This window comes from Lepisosteus platostomus, chromosome 24, assembly GCF_059453375.1.
Source record: "Lepisosteus platostomus isolate fLepPlt1 chromosome 24, fLepPlt1.hap1, whole genome shotgun sequence".
NCBI classification, from domain to species: Eukaryota; Metazoa; Chordata; class Actinopteri; order Semionotiformes; family Lepisosteidae; genus Lepisosteus; species Lepisosteus platostomus.
Window position 1 is genome coordinate 4,263,781 of NC_142634.1, and position 17,396 is coordinate 4,281,176.

Here is a 17,396-nt window from a genome sequence, read left to right on the forward strand (position 1 = left end):
TGTCTCTCCCGTGTCTCTGCTGTGTTTTTCTTGTGTCTATCTTGTGTCTCACCTGTGTCTGTCCTGTGTGGCTGCAGTTTGGCTGCCGTGTCTCTCCCGTGTCTGTCATATGTCTGTCCTGTGTGGCTGCAGTGTCTCTCCTGTGTGGCTGCAGTGTCTCTCCTGTGTCTCTCCTGTGTCTCTCCTGTGTCTCTCCTGTGTGGCTGCAGTGTCTCTCCTGTGTCTCTCCCGTGTCTCTCCTGTGTGGCTGCAGTGTCTCTCCTGTGTCTCTCCCATGTCTGTCCTGTGTGGCTGTAGTGTCTCTCCTGTGTCTCTCCCATGTCTGTCCTGTGTGGCTGCAGTGTCTCTCCTGTGTCTCTCCCGTGTCTCTCCTGTGTGGCTGCAGTGTCTCTCCTGTGTCTCTCCCATGTCTGTCCTGTGTGGCTGCAGTGTCTCTCCTGTGTCTCTCCCATGTCTGTCCTGTGTGGCTGCAGTGTCTCTCCCGTGTCTCTCCCGTGTCTCTCCTGTGTGGCTGCAGTGTCTCTCCTGTGTCTCTCCCGTGTCTGTCCTGTGTGGCTGCAGTGTCTCTCCTGTGTCTCTCCCGTGTCTCGCCTGTGTGGCTGCAGTGTCTCTCCCGTGTCTCTCCTGTGTCTCTCCCGTGTCTGTCCTGTGTGGCTGCAGTGTCTCTCCCGTGTCTCGCCTGTGTGGCTGCAGTGTCTCTCCTGTGTCTCTCCCATGTCTGTCCTGTGTGGCTGCAGTGTCTCTCCCGTGTCTCTCCTGTGTCTCTCCCGTGTCTCTCCTGTGTGGCTGCAGTGTCTCTCCCGTGTCTCGCCTGTGTGGCTGCAGTGTCTCTCCCGTGTCTCTCCTGTGTCTCTCCCGTGTCTCTCCTGTGTGGCTGCAGTGTCTCTCCCGTGTCTCTCCTGTGTGGCTGCAGTGTCTCTCCCGTGTCTCGCCTGTGTGGCTGCAGTGTCTCTCCTGTGTCTCTCCCGTGTCTCTCCTGTGTCTCTCCCGTGTCTCTCCTGTGTCTCTCCTGTGTCTCTCCTGTGTTGCCCGTGGACATACAGTATAGGCAGAGCCGACAGCTGGCTGGTAACACCGCGCCTGTCCTCTCTCCTCAGGCTGCCGAGGTGGAGAGACAGCTGTCGCTGCAGGTCCACTCCCTCCGGGACGAGTTTCGGGAGAAGAGCATCTCCACCAATCAGCACATGTGCCGACTGGAGAGCCTGCAGGCGGAGGTGAGTCCGGCGGGCCGGCGGGCCGAGTCAGTCACTGCATGCGGTCCGCTGCTGATCCTGCTTGAAGACGTTAAACCGGGATCCCGGATTCCGATCGGATGAGCTTGAAGAGCGTCGTTTCATTTCCCAGATCTCTAAGGTAGTTGCAGGTGTTTCCCTGGAATTTCTGGCCCAGGAATTGGGGAAGGGAGTCCTTGCAGGGAGTATTCGTGCCACACGGGCTGCCCGAGCCCAGTGCCCGCAGCCAGACAGCCGGATGGCAGGGCGGGGTTCCCCGCGGACTGAGGGGTGCCAGCGTGGGGCAGAGCTCAGGGCTCTGCGCTCCTGACCGCAGGGGTGGGGGTCCGAGCCGCCAGCGAGGTGCTGCACTCGGAGGGTCCTGCGAACCCAGCTGTAGCTCTGAGCCCCCAGACGCAGGTTTTAAAGAATCGGGGACAGCTCATCCCTCTGTGAGTGTCTCTGGGTAAAAGCGTCAGTCAGCAGCAGGAACAGTAACGTGGCAGTCGTGGTGAGAAATGATGACTAACTGGGAGGTTCTAAATAGAAATAAAATGCTCATTAACCAGGAATGTGTCGTGGTATAAGTGTGAAGTAAGATCTGATGTAAGAGGGAAGATATACAGTATGGCTATAAGAGGAGGTCTGCCTTAGAGAATGGCTGCAGGAATCCCAGCAGGCTTCACTACTCTGTCGGTAATATTCTGAGATTCTTTTGCATTTCTTAAAAAAAAATAGCAGGAAGTCCCATAAACTTTTTTTCTTATTCCTGTACTCAAACCCTGGCCCCGCCCTCTGTGTTGTGTCCCTCCCTTGGATTGGAGCAGCAGGGGCTCGAAGTAAGTAGATCTGCCTGCCTATTGGCCCGTCTGCATGCCAGTCTGTCATCAGTCACAAACGCCGTGGGGACTCCAGGTTGGCCCTAGGAGGGACGGTCTTCAGCACACTGCCTCAGTGCCACGGTCTGGCCTTGAGCCACAGCACTGGAGTTCTCCGACCTCCGCGTCTGGATTGGGAATGAAACTCTCTCTTCCCTGGCAAACCAGGGAAACCAGACGCACTCCCAGTGCACAGCAGCTTGAGCCGTTTCAGATTTTCTAGAGTTCAGGGATCAGGTACATAAGCCAACCCCTCACCAACACTACTGCACTGCTAATGCTGACCAGAGCTGACGTGAGTCGATCACATCGATCAAGATCTTGACTGAGGTTTTACAGACTGGGGCTTCTGTGTGTATCCAGATCCCCGCCAAACACAATCTAGAACACAGATCCCTACCGATGCCAATCTTGAACACAGATCCTCCCCACCACAATCTAATAATAATGATAATAATAATAGCTTACACTTATATAGCGCTCTTCTGGACACTCCACTCAAAGTGCTTTACAGGTAATGGGGACTCATCTCCACCACCACTAATGCGAAGCCCCACCTGGATGATCTAGAACACAGATCCCCACTAAACACTAAATTTTGGACACATATCGCTACCAGTCACAATTTAGAACACAAATCCTCACCAAGCTCAATCTAGAACACCGATCCCTACACATCACAATCTAGAACACCAAACCCTACTAATTACAATTTAGAAAACAGTTCCCTTCTAATCGTAATCTAGAACACAGATCCCTACACAGGATCAAAAGTGATCAAAACTACACAGCAGTTTGCAAAAGTGACACAGGGTGTGGGACCATCACCTGACCTGTAAACCAGTACTGCTGGCAGCTGCATTGTGTCTGACAAAGACTGTTCACTGACTTAACGAGCACAACAAACCCAGGCACGCTTTAGCCATCTGTAAAGCTTCTCATAGATGTACCGAGTACTTAGCCATTCTGCAATGAGTCACAGCTGAGCTGCTCTGGTGCGGGAACTATTCTGAGATAAGGGTTTGAATGCTGAAGTCAGCAGCTGGAGGTAATCAGCGCAGTTTTGGGTGGCCAGGACTGTGCTGTGGAAATCTTGAGGTGCCTGTCTGTGTGGGAGCCCGTCTCTCCATCCCCACTGCATCTTCCCTGCATGCATGGGTGTGCCTGTGTGTCTGTGTGTTTCTGTGTGGCTGCCTATGTGTGTCTGTGTGTTTTTGTGTGGCTGCCTATGTGTGTCTGTGTGTCTGTGTGTTTCTGTGTGACTGCCTATGTGTCTCTGTGTGCATCTGTGGACTGCGATTGTAAATCCTCATTCTCTAGAATGCTAGAGCATGATTATAAAGCTTCCTTTTTCTTTCATCTTTAACCTCACAGGCTGACATACAACTCCTGCTTGAGAACAGTACATTCCACCCCATACCCAGAACAGATTTCCAAATACAACAGCAATCCCAGACTTTCAGCAGGAAATGAAGTCATCCCTTGCGTTAGTTTGTTAAAGGGGGGGTTGTGAAAATATGATGCCACCTTCCAGGATCTTGGAAACTGGGAAATGGAATTTACCTTTAATTTCAGCATTTTGATTCCTGACCTTCAGACAGGACATGTGAGGTGTCCTGGTTGTGTGACATACTGTACATGTCAGCTACCTGAGGTTCAGAACACACACAAAACATGCTCAAAACACACACAGTACACTCTCAGAACACACACAGAGTACACACAAAACGTATTCTGAACACATACACAGCACACTGAGAACATGCTTAGAACACGCTCAGAACACACTCAGAACGTACTCTGAACACATACACAACACACACAGAACATGCTTAGAACACACAGAACATGCTTAGAACACACTCAGAAAACACACAGTACACTCTCAGAACACACACAGGACACACAGAACACACTCTGAACATATACAGAATGCACTCAGAACACATTGAGAACACACCCAGAACATGCTTAGAACACACTCAGAATACACCCAGAACATGCTTAGAACACCCTCAGAAAACACACAGCACACACAGAACACACTCTGAACATATACAGAATGCACTCAGTGTCACAGAACCCACACAAAAGCCCTTGTAAAGCCTTCGTTACTGTGCGATCACTGTCTCTGCAGTGAAAAGCCGTTCTGGAATGTATCAGGTTTTTTCTCCTTCGACTCTCTTCTCCACTGAAAAAATACCAGACAGTATTAACATGTCCGTTTTTTCATTAGCCCTGTGCTGTGCTGACGTTGATAAACCTCCCTGAGCCCTGCGTGACTAGTACAGACTCCCATCTGATTCACACAACCAGTGTTTCTCCACAGCTCCGCTGCTCTGTGACTGGGAAGGAATTAGACTCGGAGGATCCAGGCAGGGCCCTGATTACTCAGACAAGCACAACTCCGTCTATATTTAGCGTCAGTGTGCAGAGACTGTGAGTCTGGTATTTTTAGTAAAGATTAATAAAGCAGGGCCTCACTAAACCACTGACAGCCTCTCGCGGGCATCGTCAGAGCAGAGCTGCTGTGGGCCGCTCATGTGAAATGTCAAAAACCACCAAGCTTAAGAACAAAATTCTTGGATAACTAAGACCGCGGAAAATCCCTTTCTCTGACGTGAGGCCTGAGCAGACCGCAAAACATCATGACCTTAATTAAAAATTATTATTATTATTATTATTAAATGTGCACCGCTTAACAAACGTTTCTTTATTCTTTTACTTCTGTGTGTGCAATCATGAAATGTTGTCCTCAGTTTTCAAACCCTGCACTAGATTGTCTGAACAGGTGTACAGTCCTTTCCTCTAGAGGCGGGTGAGAGAGACGTTCGTCCTCTCGCGTGCCCGCGCCCGCGCTGTGCACGTTATCCCCGGGGCCGCGCATTCCAGGGGAACAGCCTGTCACCCTCCTCTCGCGCTCGGCCAGCTCCCCCGCGGTCACCATGGCAACAAACATTCTTGAGTCCCGAGCCCCTGGCGCTACTTCTTAACTCGCGGGGGGGTGTTACCGTTTGCTCCCCACCTCCGCCGGTGCCGGGGGGAGAGGGTGTGTGTGTGTGTGTGAGGTGGTGAATTCATGATAACTCTTCTGTAACCCGACCCCGACGCACCGGGGTCCGGGCTAGCAGCTCGGTCCGGAGCCGCCCCTTAGCCCCGCTGTGCCTCCGCCCCTCTGTCCGGCAGATAAAGATGCTCTCGGAGCGCAAGAGGGAGCTGGAGCGGCGAGTCGGCGCCATCCTGGAGGAGAACGAGGCGCTGCAGGGCACCGCGGACGAGCTGCAGGAGCGCGCACTGATGCTGGAGCGCCAGTGCCACGACAAGGACGCGCAGGTCAGTGTCGCGCTGCGCGAGCGGGGACAAGGCGCGCGTCTGAGCTGCGCTGCGCTGCGCTGGAACCCTCGAGCCGAAGCCGCGAGAAACTGTACGCGTCGCGCGGAACCTCGTGCCCGTGCTACTGTCAGCCTTTCTTTCAGAAACAAAACAGCACCGAATACGCACAATGATAAAAACAATTTAGTCAGAACCGGGAAGTTACTCGTTTATACTCAAACTTGAAACTGTAGTCTTATCTTTTTTTTCCTACACATTCCTTGTGTGACACTCCCTCGCTGTTGTGAAGTCTCGCACAGGCGGATATTTACAGCGGGATTGTCTCACGGCGAATTGTGTGAATCAGGCGAGAATCCTCCGCGGTCTCCCCCCAGGTGCAGGTGCCATGTTCCAGAATATTCTTATTTCCGAGTGGTGTTATTTTAGTCTCTGCGCTGAGTGCTTCTGAAGAGAGCTCTTTAGTGCAGACAGAGCGAGTGGTCTTGATGGATCCCAGCCGGTCTCCGCAGAAGTCAGTGTTACACGGACACCCCCCTGCGTCTTAACTGCTTTTCCAGCAAGGCGCGGAAATCACTCACTCCGTTACAAAGTCGGGGTCGCTCAGTGCTTTAAAGGTCTCTTGAACTTGCTGTGAAGTGTTTTGTGATATCCGACGCTGTGTTGGCAGAAGCTGAGACTCTGTGATGGCTACACACACAGCAGTTTAAGTACAGAGACATCCCTTGTGTCGGTGTGTTATCAGGGCACTGGTGCACTGGGTTCCTGGGTTCAGTTCGGGGCCTGAGGTGCTGTCTGTGTGGAGTCTGTATGTTCTCTGTGAGTTTACTCCTCCCACAGGCAGGTAGTTTCATTGGCTTCTGGGAAAACTGGCCGTGATGTGAGTGTGTGTCTGTGTGTGTGTGTGTGTGTGTGTGCGCCCTGTGATGGACTGGCGTCTTGTGTGTCTACTGCCATAGTGACAGCCCAGGCTGGCTGAGGGCCGCTACACTGACAGAACTGAAACAGCCCGCTGGTCACCACCACTGAGAATTTGTCACAGATCTGCTGTCTGACCCTGTAGTCCTGTCCTGGACAGTACCAGCTGTAGAGACGTGTCTCACCCTGTAGTCCTGTCCTGTCCTGGACAGTACCGGCTGTAGTGATGAGCTGCCTGACCCTGTAGTCCTGTCCTGGACAGTACCGGCTGTAGTGATGAGCTGCCTGACCCTGTAGTCCTGTCCTGGACAGTACCGGCTGTAGTGATGAGCTGTCTGACCCTGTAGTCCTGCCGTGCCCTGGACAGTACCAGCTGTAGCGATGTATCTCACCCTTTAGTCTTCTCCTGTCCTGGACAGTACTGGCTGTAGCGATGAGCCGCCTGACCCTGTAGTCCTGTCCTGGACAGTACCAGCTGTAGAGACGTGTCTCACCCTGTAGTCCTGTCCTGTCCTGGACAGTACCGGCTGTAGAGACGTGTCTCACCCTGTAGTCCTGTCCTGTCCTGGACAGTACTGGCTGTAGCGATGAGCTGCCTGACCCTGTAGTCCTGTCCTGGAGAGTACCGGCTGTAGTGATGAGCTGCCTGACTCTGTAGTCCTGTCCTGGACAGTACTGGCTGTAGCGATGAGCTGTCTGACCCTGTAGTCCTGTCCTGGACAGTACCAGCTGTAGAGACGTGTCTCACCCTGTAGTCCTGTCCTGGAGAGTACCGGCTGTAGCGATGAGCTGCCTGACCCTGTAGTCCTGTCCTGGACAGTACTGGCTGTAGTGATGAGCTGTCTGACCCTGTAGTCCTGTCCTGGACAGTACCGGCTGTCTGACCCTGCCCTTTGTTTGTGGTGTAGCTGCGCCAGACCCAGATGGAGCTGCAGGAAGTTCGCCTCTCGCACCGGCAGCTGAGCCTGCGGCTGGAGGAGCTGAGCGAGGAGAGGAGCCTGCAGGGGCTCGGCTCACACCACGCCTCGCTGCTGTCCGAAATAGAGCAGAGCATGGAGCAGGAGGAGCTGGAGCAGGAGAGGGAGCAGGTACCTGCCCAGTCAGACACACTCTCACCTGTCCGGGTGCTGGTACCTGCCCAGTCAGACACACTCTCACCTGTCCAGGTGCTGGTACCTGCCCAGTCAGACACACTCTCACCTGTCCAGGTGCTGATACCTGCACAGTCAGACACACTCTCACCTGTCCAGGTGCTGGTACCTGCCCAGTCAGACACACTCTCACCTGTCCAGGTGCTGATACCTGCACAGTCAGACACACTCTCACCTGTCCGGGTGCTGATACCTGCACAGTCAGACACACTCTCACCTGTCCAGGTGCTGATACCTGCACAGTCAGACACACTCTCACCTGTCCGGGTGCTGATACCTACACAGTCAGACACACTCTCACCTGTCCGGGTGCTGATACCTGCACAGTCAGACACACTCTCACCTGTCCGGGTGTTGATACCTGCACAGTCAGACACACTCTCACCTGTCCAGGTTCTGATACCTGCACAGTCAGACACACTCTCACCTGTCCGGGTGCTGATACCTGCACAGTCAGACACACTCTCACCTGTCCAGGTGCTGATACCTGCACAGTCAGACACACTCTCACCTGTCCGGGTGCTGATACCTACACAGTCAGACACACTCTCACCTGTCCGGGTGCTGATACCTGCACAGTCAGACACACTCTCACCTGTCCAGGTGCTGATACCTGCACAGTCAGACACACTCTCACCTGTCCAGGTGCTGATACCTGCCCAGTCAGACACACTCTCACCTGTCCAGGTGCTGATACCTGCACAGTCAGACACACTCTCACCTGTCCAGGTGCTGATACCTGCACAGTCAGACACACTCTCACCTGTCCAGGTGCTGATACCTGCACAGTCAGACACACTCTCACCTGTCCAGGTGCTGATACCTGCACAGTCAGACACACTCTCACCTGTCCAGGTGCTGATACCTGCACAGTCAGACACACTCTCACCTGTCCGGGTGCTGATACCTGCACAGTCAGACACACTCTCACCTGTCCGGGTGTTGATACCTGCACAGTCAGACACACTCTCACCTGTCCAGGTGCTGATACCTGCACAGTCAGACACACTCTCACCTGTCCGGGTGCTGATACCTGCACAGTCAGACACACTCTCACCTGTCCAGGTGCTGATACCTGCACAGTCAGACACACTCTCACCTGTCCGGGTGCTGATACCTACACAGTCAGACACACTCTCACCTGTCCGGGTGCTGGTACCTGTCAGACACACTCTCACCTGTCCAGGTGCTGATACCTGCTCAGTCAGACACACTCTCACCTGTCCAGGTGCTGATACCTGCTCAGTCAGACACACTCTCACCTGTCCAGGTGCTGATACCTGCACAGTCAGACACACTCTCACCTGTCCAGGTGCTGATACCTGCACAGTCAGACACACTCTCACCTGTCCAGGTGCTGATACCTGCACAGTCAGACACACTCTCACCTGTCCGGGTGCTGATACCTACACAGTCAGACACACTCTCACCTGTCCAGGTGCTGATACCTGCACAGTCAGACACACTCTCACCTGTCCAGGTGCTGATACCTGCACAGTCAGACACACTCTCACCTGTCCGGGTGTCTCTCTCAGCTCAGGCTCCAGCTGTGGGAGGCGTACTGCCAGGTGCGCTCTCTGTGCTCACACCTGCGAGGCAACGACATCACGGACTCGGCGCTGTCCACGGACTCCTCGATGGACGAGTCCTCGGAGACGTCGTCGGCCAAGGACGTCCCCACGGGCAGCCTGCACACCGCGCTGCACGAGCTGCGCCGGCTGATGCAGAACCTGCTGGACGGCAACGAGTCCACGGTACAGCGCACGCCGGCCGGCTTAGTGTGTGTCCTGGGTGGGCTTGAGAGTGGGAGTGACCGGGGCGTTCCTCACGTGGTCCGACCAGCTCCCCCGCTGTGTCGCGCCAGCGCTCCCAGCCTGAGCGGGGACCCCTCTCTGCCCCCCCCCGTCTGCGTGCAGGGCTCGCGGCGCAGCGACGAGGAGGCCCTGGAGGAGCAGGTGAAGAAGCTTGGCGAGGAGCTGCGGGCGCAGAGGGAGCTGTACGAGGGCGAGCAGAGCAGGGCGCACGCCAGCCAGGAGGAGGCGCTGCAGCTGCACAGCCAGGTCAGCAACGGTCCGTTCCTCGCTCTGCCTTCTGCATGGCCTGTGGTCAGCAGTCTGGGTCTGGGTCCCCCCGCCCCCAGCTCTCTGAGGGTCTAAAGGTCCCTTTAGTGAGGGGTGAGAGGTCACATTCTGCTAAGCAGGTGTGAGCCTGGTCAGTACCTGGATCGGAGACTCCTGGGAAAACACTAAGGCTGCTGCTGGAAGAGGTGTTAGTGGGGCCAGCAGGGGGCGCTCACCCTGTGGTCTGTGTGGGTCCTAATGCCCCAGTTTAGTGACGGGGACACTACACTGTAAGCAGGCGCAGTCCTTCAGATGAGACGTAAAACCGAGGTCCTGACTCTTTGTGGTCATTAAAAATCCCAGCGCCTTTCTCGAAAAGAGTAGGGGTGTAACCCCTGTATCCTGGCCAAGTTTCCCATTGGCCCTTATCAATCATGGCCTCCTAATAATCCCCATCTCTGCTCTGGCTTCATCACTCTGCTCTCCTCCCCACTGAAAGCTGGAGTGTGGGGAGAGGACTGGTGCATCATCCAGGTGGGGCTGCACACTGGTGGCGGTAGTGGGATCCCCATCTGTAAAGAGCTGTCAGTGGAGAGTCCAGAAAAGAGCTACAGAAGTGTGAGGAATCACGATTATTATTATTCTGGACCAATCTTGCCAGCGATGACTCAGGCTCTTCTTGAGAAGTGGGTGGAGTGAGAGCAGATGACCAGAGGCTCTTCTCCTGGACTCGCAGGGCACGTCTGCGCCCGAGTAACCCGTCCTGTCCCGCGCAGGTGACTCTGCTGTCGGTGGAGATGGCTGCGCTGAAGGAGGAGAGGGACCGGCTGCAGGCCATGGCGGAGGTCAAGGAGCCCAGCGAGCAGCTGCAGAAGGCCATCCGGGACCGAGACGAGGCCATCGCCAAGTACGCCCCCGCCTGGCAGGGCCCAGCTAGTGCATGCACACATTTCTACCCCTCCCTTTGCCAGAATCTGCCACACAGGGTGAAAGCAGACCCAGATAAATAGTTTGGGACTTTTCAATGTTAAAGGTGATGCATAAGTAATTTGTCTTGTGAGGATCGGTGTCTCAGGTGTTAACACGTTTAGGTGGCACTAACAGACATTGTGATACCTGATCACCCTCAGTGTCACAGAAACACACAGCTCAGCTCTCTGGGAGGCCAGCAAGGCAGAGAAAGAGAGAGAGGCACAGATGGAAGAGAGGGGGAGAGCACAGGCGGAGAAGCTGAGATGTGTCATCCTGGGAGGAAAGGATGACACTAAGAGTGGCGGGGGTGTGGAACAAGCTGCCCAGCCATGTTGTTAAAGCCGACACCCTGGTTTCTCTCCAGAAAGGGCCACATGACTTCATTGTATCCATTAACCACTAACTAGCAAACGAGCTAGATGAGCTGAACACCCTCCTGTCTGTGACCTTTCTGACAGTGTTCACTGCACGACGGGGCACAAGGTCATGGGGCGGCCTGTCTCCAGCTAAGCAGGTGGAGGTGTCAGGCTGGCAGGGTTAGACAGCCATCAGGCGTCAGGAGGGCAGGATCCTGCAGCAGTGCTGTTGGGAAATAAGCAGAGCTGTGCTGGGGAAGCTGAGGACCAGCACATACTCTGCGCATAATCAATGCAATAATCAGCTGGTCGATCGCCATTAATCTCGACCCTGATGTCAGGAGGGCAACAGCTGCGGTCACAGCACCACCATGTGGACACATGCTGTCACTGCACCCTCCTCTCTATCAGCTGGTAGCAAAAGCGCAGAGATGGGACGATCCTAAAATGCTCCCCAGCATTTCCGTGCTCAGCAGTCTAAAGTGAAAACAAGCTCTTCCAAATACGGCAACACGAACTCGGCATTGCTGTACCACAATATGACACTGTTTGCAATCTTTATCTTTCATCTCGACCACAAGTGAGGAGGCACTGTTGCCTTACAGTAAAACGATGTTCTGTCCAGAGATGCACATTCCACTGCGATGCAGACTTGAGTTCAGTCCCTGTGGCCATCCTCTTCTTTCGTGATGAATGGATTGTGTGTGTGTGTGTGTGGCCCTGTTAGCACCAGCTGTCTCCTCTGCTGCACTGTGCACGCTGGCCACAGCAGGGGCAGGAGGACTGTAGCTCGCAGAGCCTCGTGTCTGCCAGTGGCTACACCTGGACGCCCGGCTGTGACTGTGTGTTGCTGCACAAGCTCTTCATCTCCTCCCCTGTCTCCACCCTCCTCTCCTCCTCCCTGTCTGCCCCGCAGGAAGAATGCCATGGAGATGGAGCTGGCCAAGTGTAAGATCGACATCATGTCTCTGAACAGCCAGCTGCTGGATGCCATCCAACAGAAGCTGAACCTTTCTCAGCAGCTCGAGGCGTGGCAGGTGGGTCAGAGGGCAGGGGCTCGGCCGGGGGTCTCCCCGCAGGGTGCCTGTGGGGGGGGTGTGAGTGCGGCACTGAATGAGTGAGCCTTATTTTTCACATTAGTATGAATGTGTGAGTATGCATCAGTGTGGTGGTGTGTATTATTATATCAATGATTAATAATGCAGAATGCCACCTACTGGTCTGAGTGTGTGTTAGAGTACATTTGCATGAAGGTGCATTAGTGTGAGTGTGTATTATAGCTATGAATAGCGCCGCCTGCTGGTGCACCAGCGCCACAGCATGAGTGTCCCTGATCCCCCTCCCTGCCGTGTGACTGCTGCTCTGTTCTCGCTCTCTCTCCCCTGGTGCAGTTCGCCTCCTCAGGGCTCTTTACTGTCTGGCTCCTGTGGTTTCTGATCTAGTGGCCTTTCTCAGCTTCCGTACCAACCTGCCCCGTGGTACCCCCCCTCCTGCCTTCGAGGTGAGCCCCCAGTGTGCCATCTCGACCTGCGCTCCCATCCAGACCGTGCCATTCCCACCCATGCCAAGCCAGGTCGCCCCCATTTCACGCCATGTCAACCCCACCCATACCCCTCTGTTCCACGGCACGCCAGCCCCCCCATCACCCTCCGCCGCAGCAGACCGAACCACACCCAGCCGGGCCTCAGGAGGCACGGGATCCTCTGGGCTTCCCTAGCGAACTGACCGCAGGATCCAGGGTCTCGTCCAGCTGTCTCCTGTAAGACGAGCCGGAGTCTCAGCTGCAATACCAGGGCTGGACAGCCTGGTCCAGAGCCCTTTCTGTAAAGAAGTGTCTGAATTCCAACCTTGCCTTTGAAGCCCAGGGTCTCTGGTGCGGTAACGTTGCAGGTGGCTGTAGTTTGGCGAAGTGTCACTCATACCGTGGAGAGCTGCTGTCAGGCCCCGTGCTGGTCTCACCCCCTCAGCCTCTCTCCTCTTTCCTCCTCCCCTCTCCACCTCCGTCTCCCTGCCCCCCGAACGCTCTGAGCGCTGTGTCCCGTCTCCTCCCTCTCCCCCCAGGACGACATGCACAGAGTGATCGATCAGCAGCTGATGGATAAGCACCAGGAGGAGTGGCGCAAGCCGGCGTACTCCTTCTCCGGGGGCGCGGGTCGACGCGGCCGCCCCCCGCCGCCCAGCGCCCGGCCCGCCGGCGACAAGAGCCTCTTCTCCTTCTTCAAGAAGAACTGAGCGGCCGCGGCGTGCCTGGGGACGGCCCGGGGCAGCGGGGACAGGGCAGGACGGGGGGGCCGGGGGAGACACACGCCCAGACAGACAGGCCTCCCACACTCACGCCAACCCCACGTCCTGCTCGCAGCTTCAGGGCGGACCTGCCTCTGACCCGCCGGGCCTCGGGGACGAGGTCAGAGGGCGCCCTCCCCTCGGGCTTGTGCGAGGAAGGAGGAGCACACAGTGATGCATGCTGGGAAGAGGGCATCTGCCGCCGGCGTGCGCATGAAGCCGCAGTGTGAGCCACCGATGTGCCAGACTCGGACACTCCTGACACACCTGAGCTGGGGAGGTACGGGATCGGTCCCTGTCACACCTCCCTGCACCTGCCAGGCCTCTGCAGCGCCCCCTAGCAGGCGAGGGCAGGGCACAGCAGTCTATAAAAAAAACAAACTCCCTCTAGTTTGTAAAAATAGTCACAGACGCACACCAACGCGCGGATGCCAGTTTCTCGAGAGCATTGCTTCAACAATGACCTAAATTACCAATCGGAGCCCATCTGCTTTTCAATTTAAGAATGTATATCCACATTTATTTTTTTTAATTAATTTTTAAACACACTGATTGTAATATCATTTTTTTTAACTTTTCTACCAAATTATTGGCTGGATCTTTGTATTAATTTGAAAAGACACTGAGGCCAGATCACCAGATATCAGTTTAGAGCTGGTGATTGAAAACAAAGTAAGGGAGACCTGGGGTGGCAGGAAAGGGCAGGTTTAGGCTTTGTGGGGCTTTCCTGCCCAGTGAGCAGGCGGGGGTTATGGGGTGCGGTCCTGCCCTGTCCTGTCCAGTCCAGTCCCCTGCAAGAACGGGGAGAGAGCGCCCCTCAGTGGTCGGGGAGTCAGACGCCAGGCTGCGCCAGCAGTGCTCCCCATGTCTGAGCCCCTCTTCCCCAAGCGCCCCCAAAACACAACAGGGCGGCGCGCTCGCCAGAGCCACATCTGGGCCGGAGAGTCAGGTGGGCATTCCGGGCAGCTCCGCCCTATCCCAGCTCCGCACGCCTGTCCTGCTGCGCCGATCAGGACAAGAGCCAGCACGTCCGCCCGCCCCCCCTCCGCCAACAAGTGGCTCCCCAGGCGCAGAGGAAGTACTGGGGAGAATCCGCTCTCGCCCGGAGACTCCAGCACAGTAAATCCGCGAGAAGCCCCGCGTGCCGCTGCATTCTCGGCCGTTCCAGGGAGCGGGACTGACCAGCCGGCCCAGGACGCAGCCGGAGGGCTGTGTGACGGTTTAAGGGCCGGAGCTGGAATGCGGGAACGCTGCCCGGAGTGCCCAGACAGCGGGCACATGGAGGACAGAAGGCCAGAGCAGGGAGCCTGGGAAGGATCCCGGGACTGACAGGCCAGTGCCCATGCGGTGAGCGCAGCCCCCTGGCCCATCTGATCGCGTGCCGGCAGGGGCCAACCCAAAGAATGCTTCTTCTGTTGAGAAAAAAAAAACGTTTTTTTAAAGAATATTCCGAATTGTTGGAATACGAAAAAATGGCTAATCTTCTCAACGGTGTATGTGCTGTGTATCCGTTTGTCGTGACCCTGCTGGGAGAGGTTCGACCCCCCGGGTCAGAACCGGGTCTGGACTACAGATCGCCCAGCACGGCCAGCAGAGTGAGAGGAGTTAGCTCAGTATCCAAAAGAATGGGCACAGAGTGGAAAAGTGCAGAATGTCTGGAAAGGGGAACAGCGACACGTTAAACTGCATCAGAAAATGAAAGTGTGAAATTTGTAAGAGACTAAAACCTGTAGAAGCCGATATGAGGGAGAAACGTTAATCTGAGCAAATCCTATGCACACAGATTCCACACAGGGGGGTCCTGGCTGTTCATTGGACTCTGGTGTTCATCCAAAGAGACTCACGTCTGCGCCCACTTACACGGCTGGGTGGTTCACTGGAGAGATCTGAGTGAACGACCGCTGTGCTCTACACGGGGTTCGAACCCACAGCCTTTCAGTTACGAAGCCAGAGCTACCGAGCTGAACGATGGCTCATTAAGAAAAGCCGCAGAGCAGGACTGGTGGCGGCACGACCCATTGGGGTACAGCTGCTCATTCCCCTTCAAGGAGATGAACCCCTTTTTCTCAGCCCAGCACAGCGCCCCCCCCCACCGGCGCTGTGGCTGACCAAGAGCAGGCTTGCGAGATGAAGCTGAGATGAATGGGTCCAGATCGGGCTCTTCACAGCTGAAACTCTGCAGCAGTGGCTCATGGGTCCACCAGCCTCTCTGCAATCCCCCCCCACTCTCAAGACACAGAAAGAGAGTTTTCTATCCTGTCTGGAGTTCTGCACCGAGTAATCCCTTACACACCCCGCTAGGTGAATAACCATCACCTGTGTGCAGAGAAGTACTCCGAGGGAAAGGAGAACTGGGTTCCAAGAGCTGGTATAAAGACAGCACGTTCTGTCTGCTTCCCGACCTGCAGCTCTTGAGCCTGGGCGACGTGGTCATGCAGGAGTGACCGGACTCTCTCTTCCCCCAGTCATGGGGCAGCAGGGTGGGCTCGCCGCTCGACAGCGCCCCCCTGGGGCAGCCTCCTCCCAGGCCCGCGCTGGGGAACGACCCCCACACACGCCCCAGCGAGCACGGGTCTTCGGCAATGCCTGATTTCAGGCAAGGGGGGAAAAAATAAATCAAACGCTTTCGGATTCATGCTACCGAGCCTCCGTCTGCCCCGTCGGTCAGCAGTTCCGCAGCCCCGAACCCCCATAGCGAGGCAGTGACCCCCTCTTCACACCCCCTATGTGTCCTCGTGCAAACAGACGGTAACGACAGAAGACACTGTGCACAACTGGCTGTGTTAAAAGGTAGTTTTGTACAGAAGAATAGATATATGTATAAAGTTCTGTATAATGTACATACAGTGCTACAGAATGGCTAATTTTCTATATTGAAGGGAGAATTTAATAAACCAGTATTATTTGTACATAAAACAGAAAAGCCAACAAAAATACCACACAGGTGTATAGAGTACTGTTTTCTATGTATCTGTATATGGAAGATGCTTATTTTTAGTATTAAAAAAACTGTAAAGAAAATCCGGGTTTTTTTATATCCAACTTTCCTACAGAGAAATATCAGATTTTTTTTGTGTGTGAACGCCACTGTGACAAAATAAAGATGGACAAGGAGGTTGTTATACAACATTGCTTCTCTAGCCTGGTCTTTCTTAAGTGGAGAGGTGCTCAGGGGCAGGAAAAATGAAACTCGATTTTTCTCCTTCATCATTCTTCTGCCATTCAGCCTGTTCAGATCTCTAAGGTCCGGCCTGAAACTGCCTGCACACCAGGGACTACGTCTCGGGGTCTCTACCCAGTCCGAGACCCTGGAGAACCCCAGAAGGTCTAACTGTCCCCTGGAGATCTCCGTCCTGTGGTCCCAAAGCAGTTTCTCTCCTCCTCTCTCAAAAAGCCCAGAAGCCTTCAACAATGTCGGTCTCCTCTCACGACCTCTGTCCTGTGTCCTCCTCTCTCAAAACTCTTAATGTTCCTACACATACATTTTCAATATCCAAACAAAACCTTCAGCGTGTCACTAGGGACCACACACACACACACTATTTTAGTAAAGCTCCATTACCAAGAGCCTTGTTTCTTGTACTATCAATAGAAACTGATAGTTAGGGATATCCCCCCCCCCCTCCTTAGAGGATCCGCGAACTCACGGACCCTCAGTAACTGTCAGACATTGCGTGTTAAAAAAACAATTAAACTTGTGTTTACCTTCATTACCCCCCCACGAGGACACTGCACACAGGGGTCACACGCACGGCCAGGCTGAGGACAGCAGCACGGGACAGGCCCGTCTCAGAACACCGACGCACACGGCACACGCACACCCGCAAGAAAAACCCCACCTCCGTACGGGATTTCCAAATAACTTTATTTTAACGGCATGCAAGTAGAATAAAAAAGTGGTTCCATTTTTACCGTGCGCGCACAATGCCCCCGTCGGGTCCAGGCCTCAGGCTGGAGCCGGGGGAGACAGAGGCTCGACCCCCGGGGCTGGAGTCTGGCCCAGATCAACCCAGAACTGCGACCCGCTCACACAGCGCCAGGGCCAACGGTGCGCCTTCAGGCCACATCGTTCAGCAGACTAAACCGCCGTCAACATGTAATTTTGGAATGCGTTTCCAGAATGCACATTTGGAATTTGCGAAGGGGCGGGTTAGACCCCGTTTTAGTTTAATCCAGGCCTTACTCTGGCGGGACAGTGGGGGGTGCACAGAGTGACTTCTGGGGTCATTTTTACTCC

The 17,396-nt window shown here is 54.9% G+C and overlaps 1 protein-coding gene across 3 annotated transcripts in view; it reads left to right on the plus strand.

The window, feature by feature from the left end:
- Nucleotides 1-16,286, plus strand: part of bicdl1 (BICD family like cargo adaptor 1) — a 37,872-nt gene extending 21,586 nt beyond the window's left edge. The window contains exons 3-12 of one of the 3 annotated variants that reach the window (XR_015929878.1): nt 1,098-1,214; nt 2,039-2,050; nt 5,276-5,422; nt 7,246-7,425; nt 9,024-9,242; nt 9,405-9,548; nt 10,325-10,455; nt 11,793-11,913; nt 12,268-12,377; nt 12,938-13,068. Coding sequence is in view for 2 of the 3 variants with exons in the window: in XM_088618646.1 (XP_088474772.1) it covers nt 1,098-1,214; nt 2,039-2,050; nt 5,276-5,422; nt 7,246-7,425; nt 9,024-9,242; nt 9,405-9,548; nt 10,325-10,455; nt 11,793-11,913; nt 12,938-13,108 (1,242 nt within the window). In the remaining variant the exon portion in view is untranslated. Of the gene's footprint in view, nt 1-1,097; nt 1,215-2,038; nt 2,051-5,275; nt 5,423-7,245; nt 7,426-9,023; nt 9,243-9,404; nt 9,549-10,324; nt 10,456-11,792; nt 11,914-12,267; nt 12,378-12,937 lie in introns of all 3 variants that reach the window. The other 2 variants (XM_088618646.1, XM_088618647.1) reach the window with 2 other exon arrangements.
- Nucleotides 16,287-17,396: the final 1,110 nt, after the last annotated feature.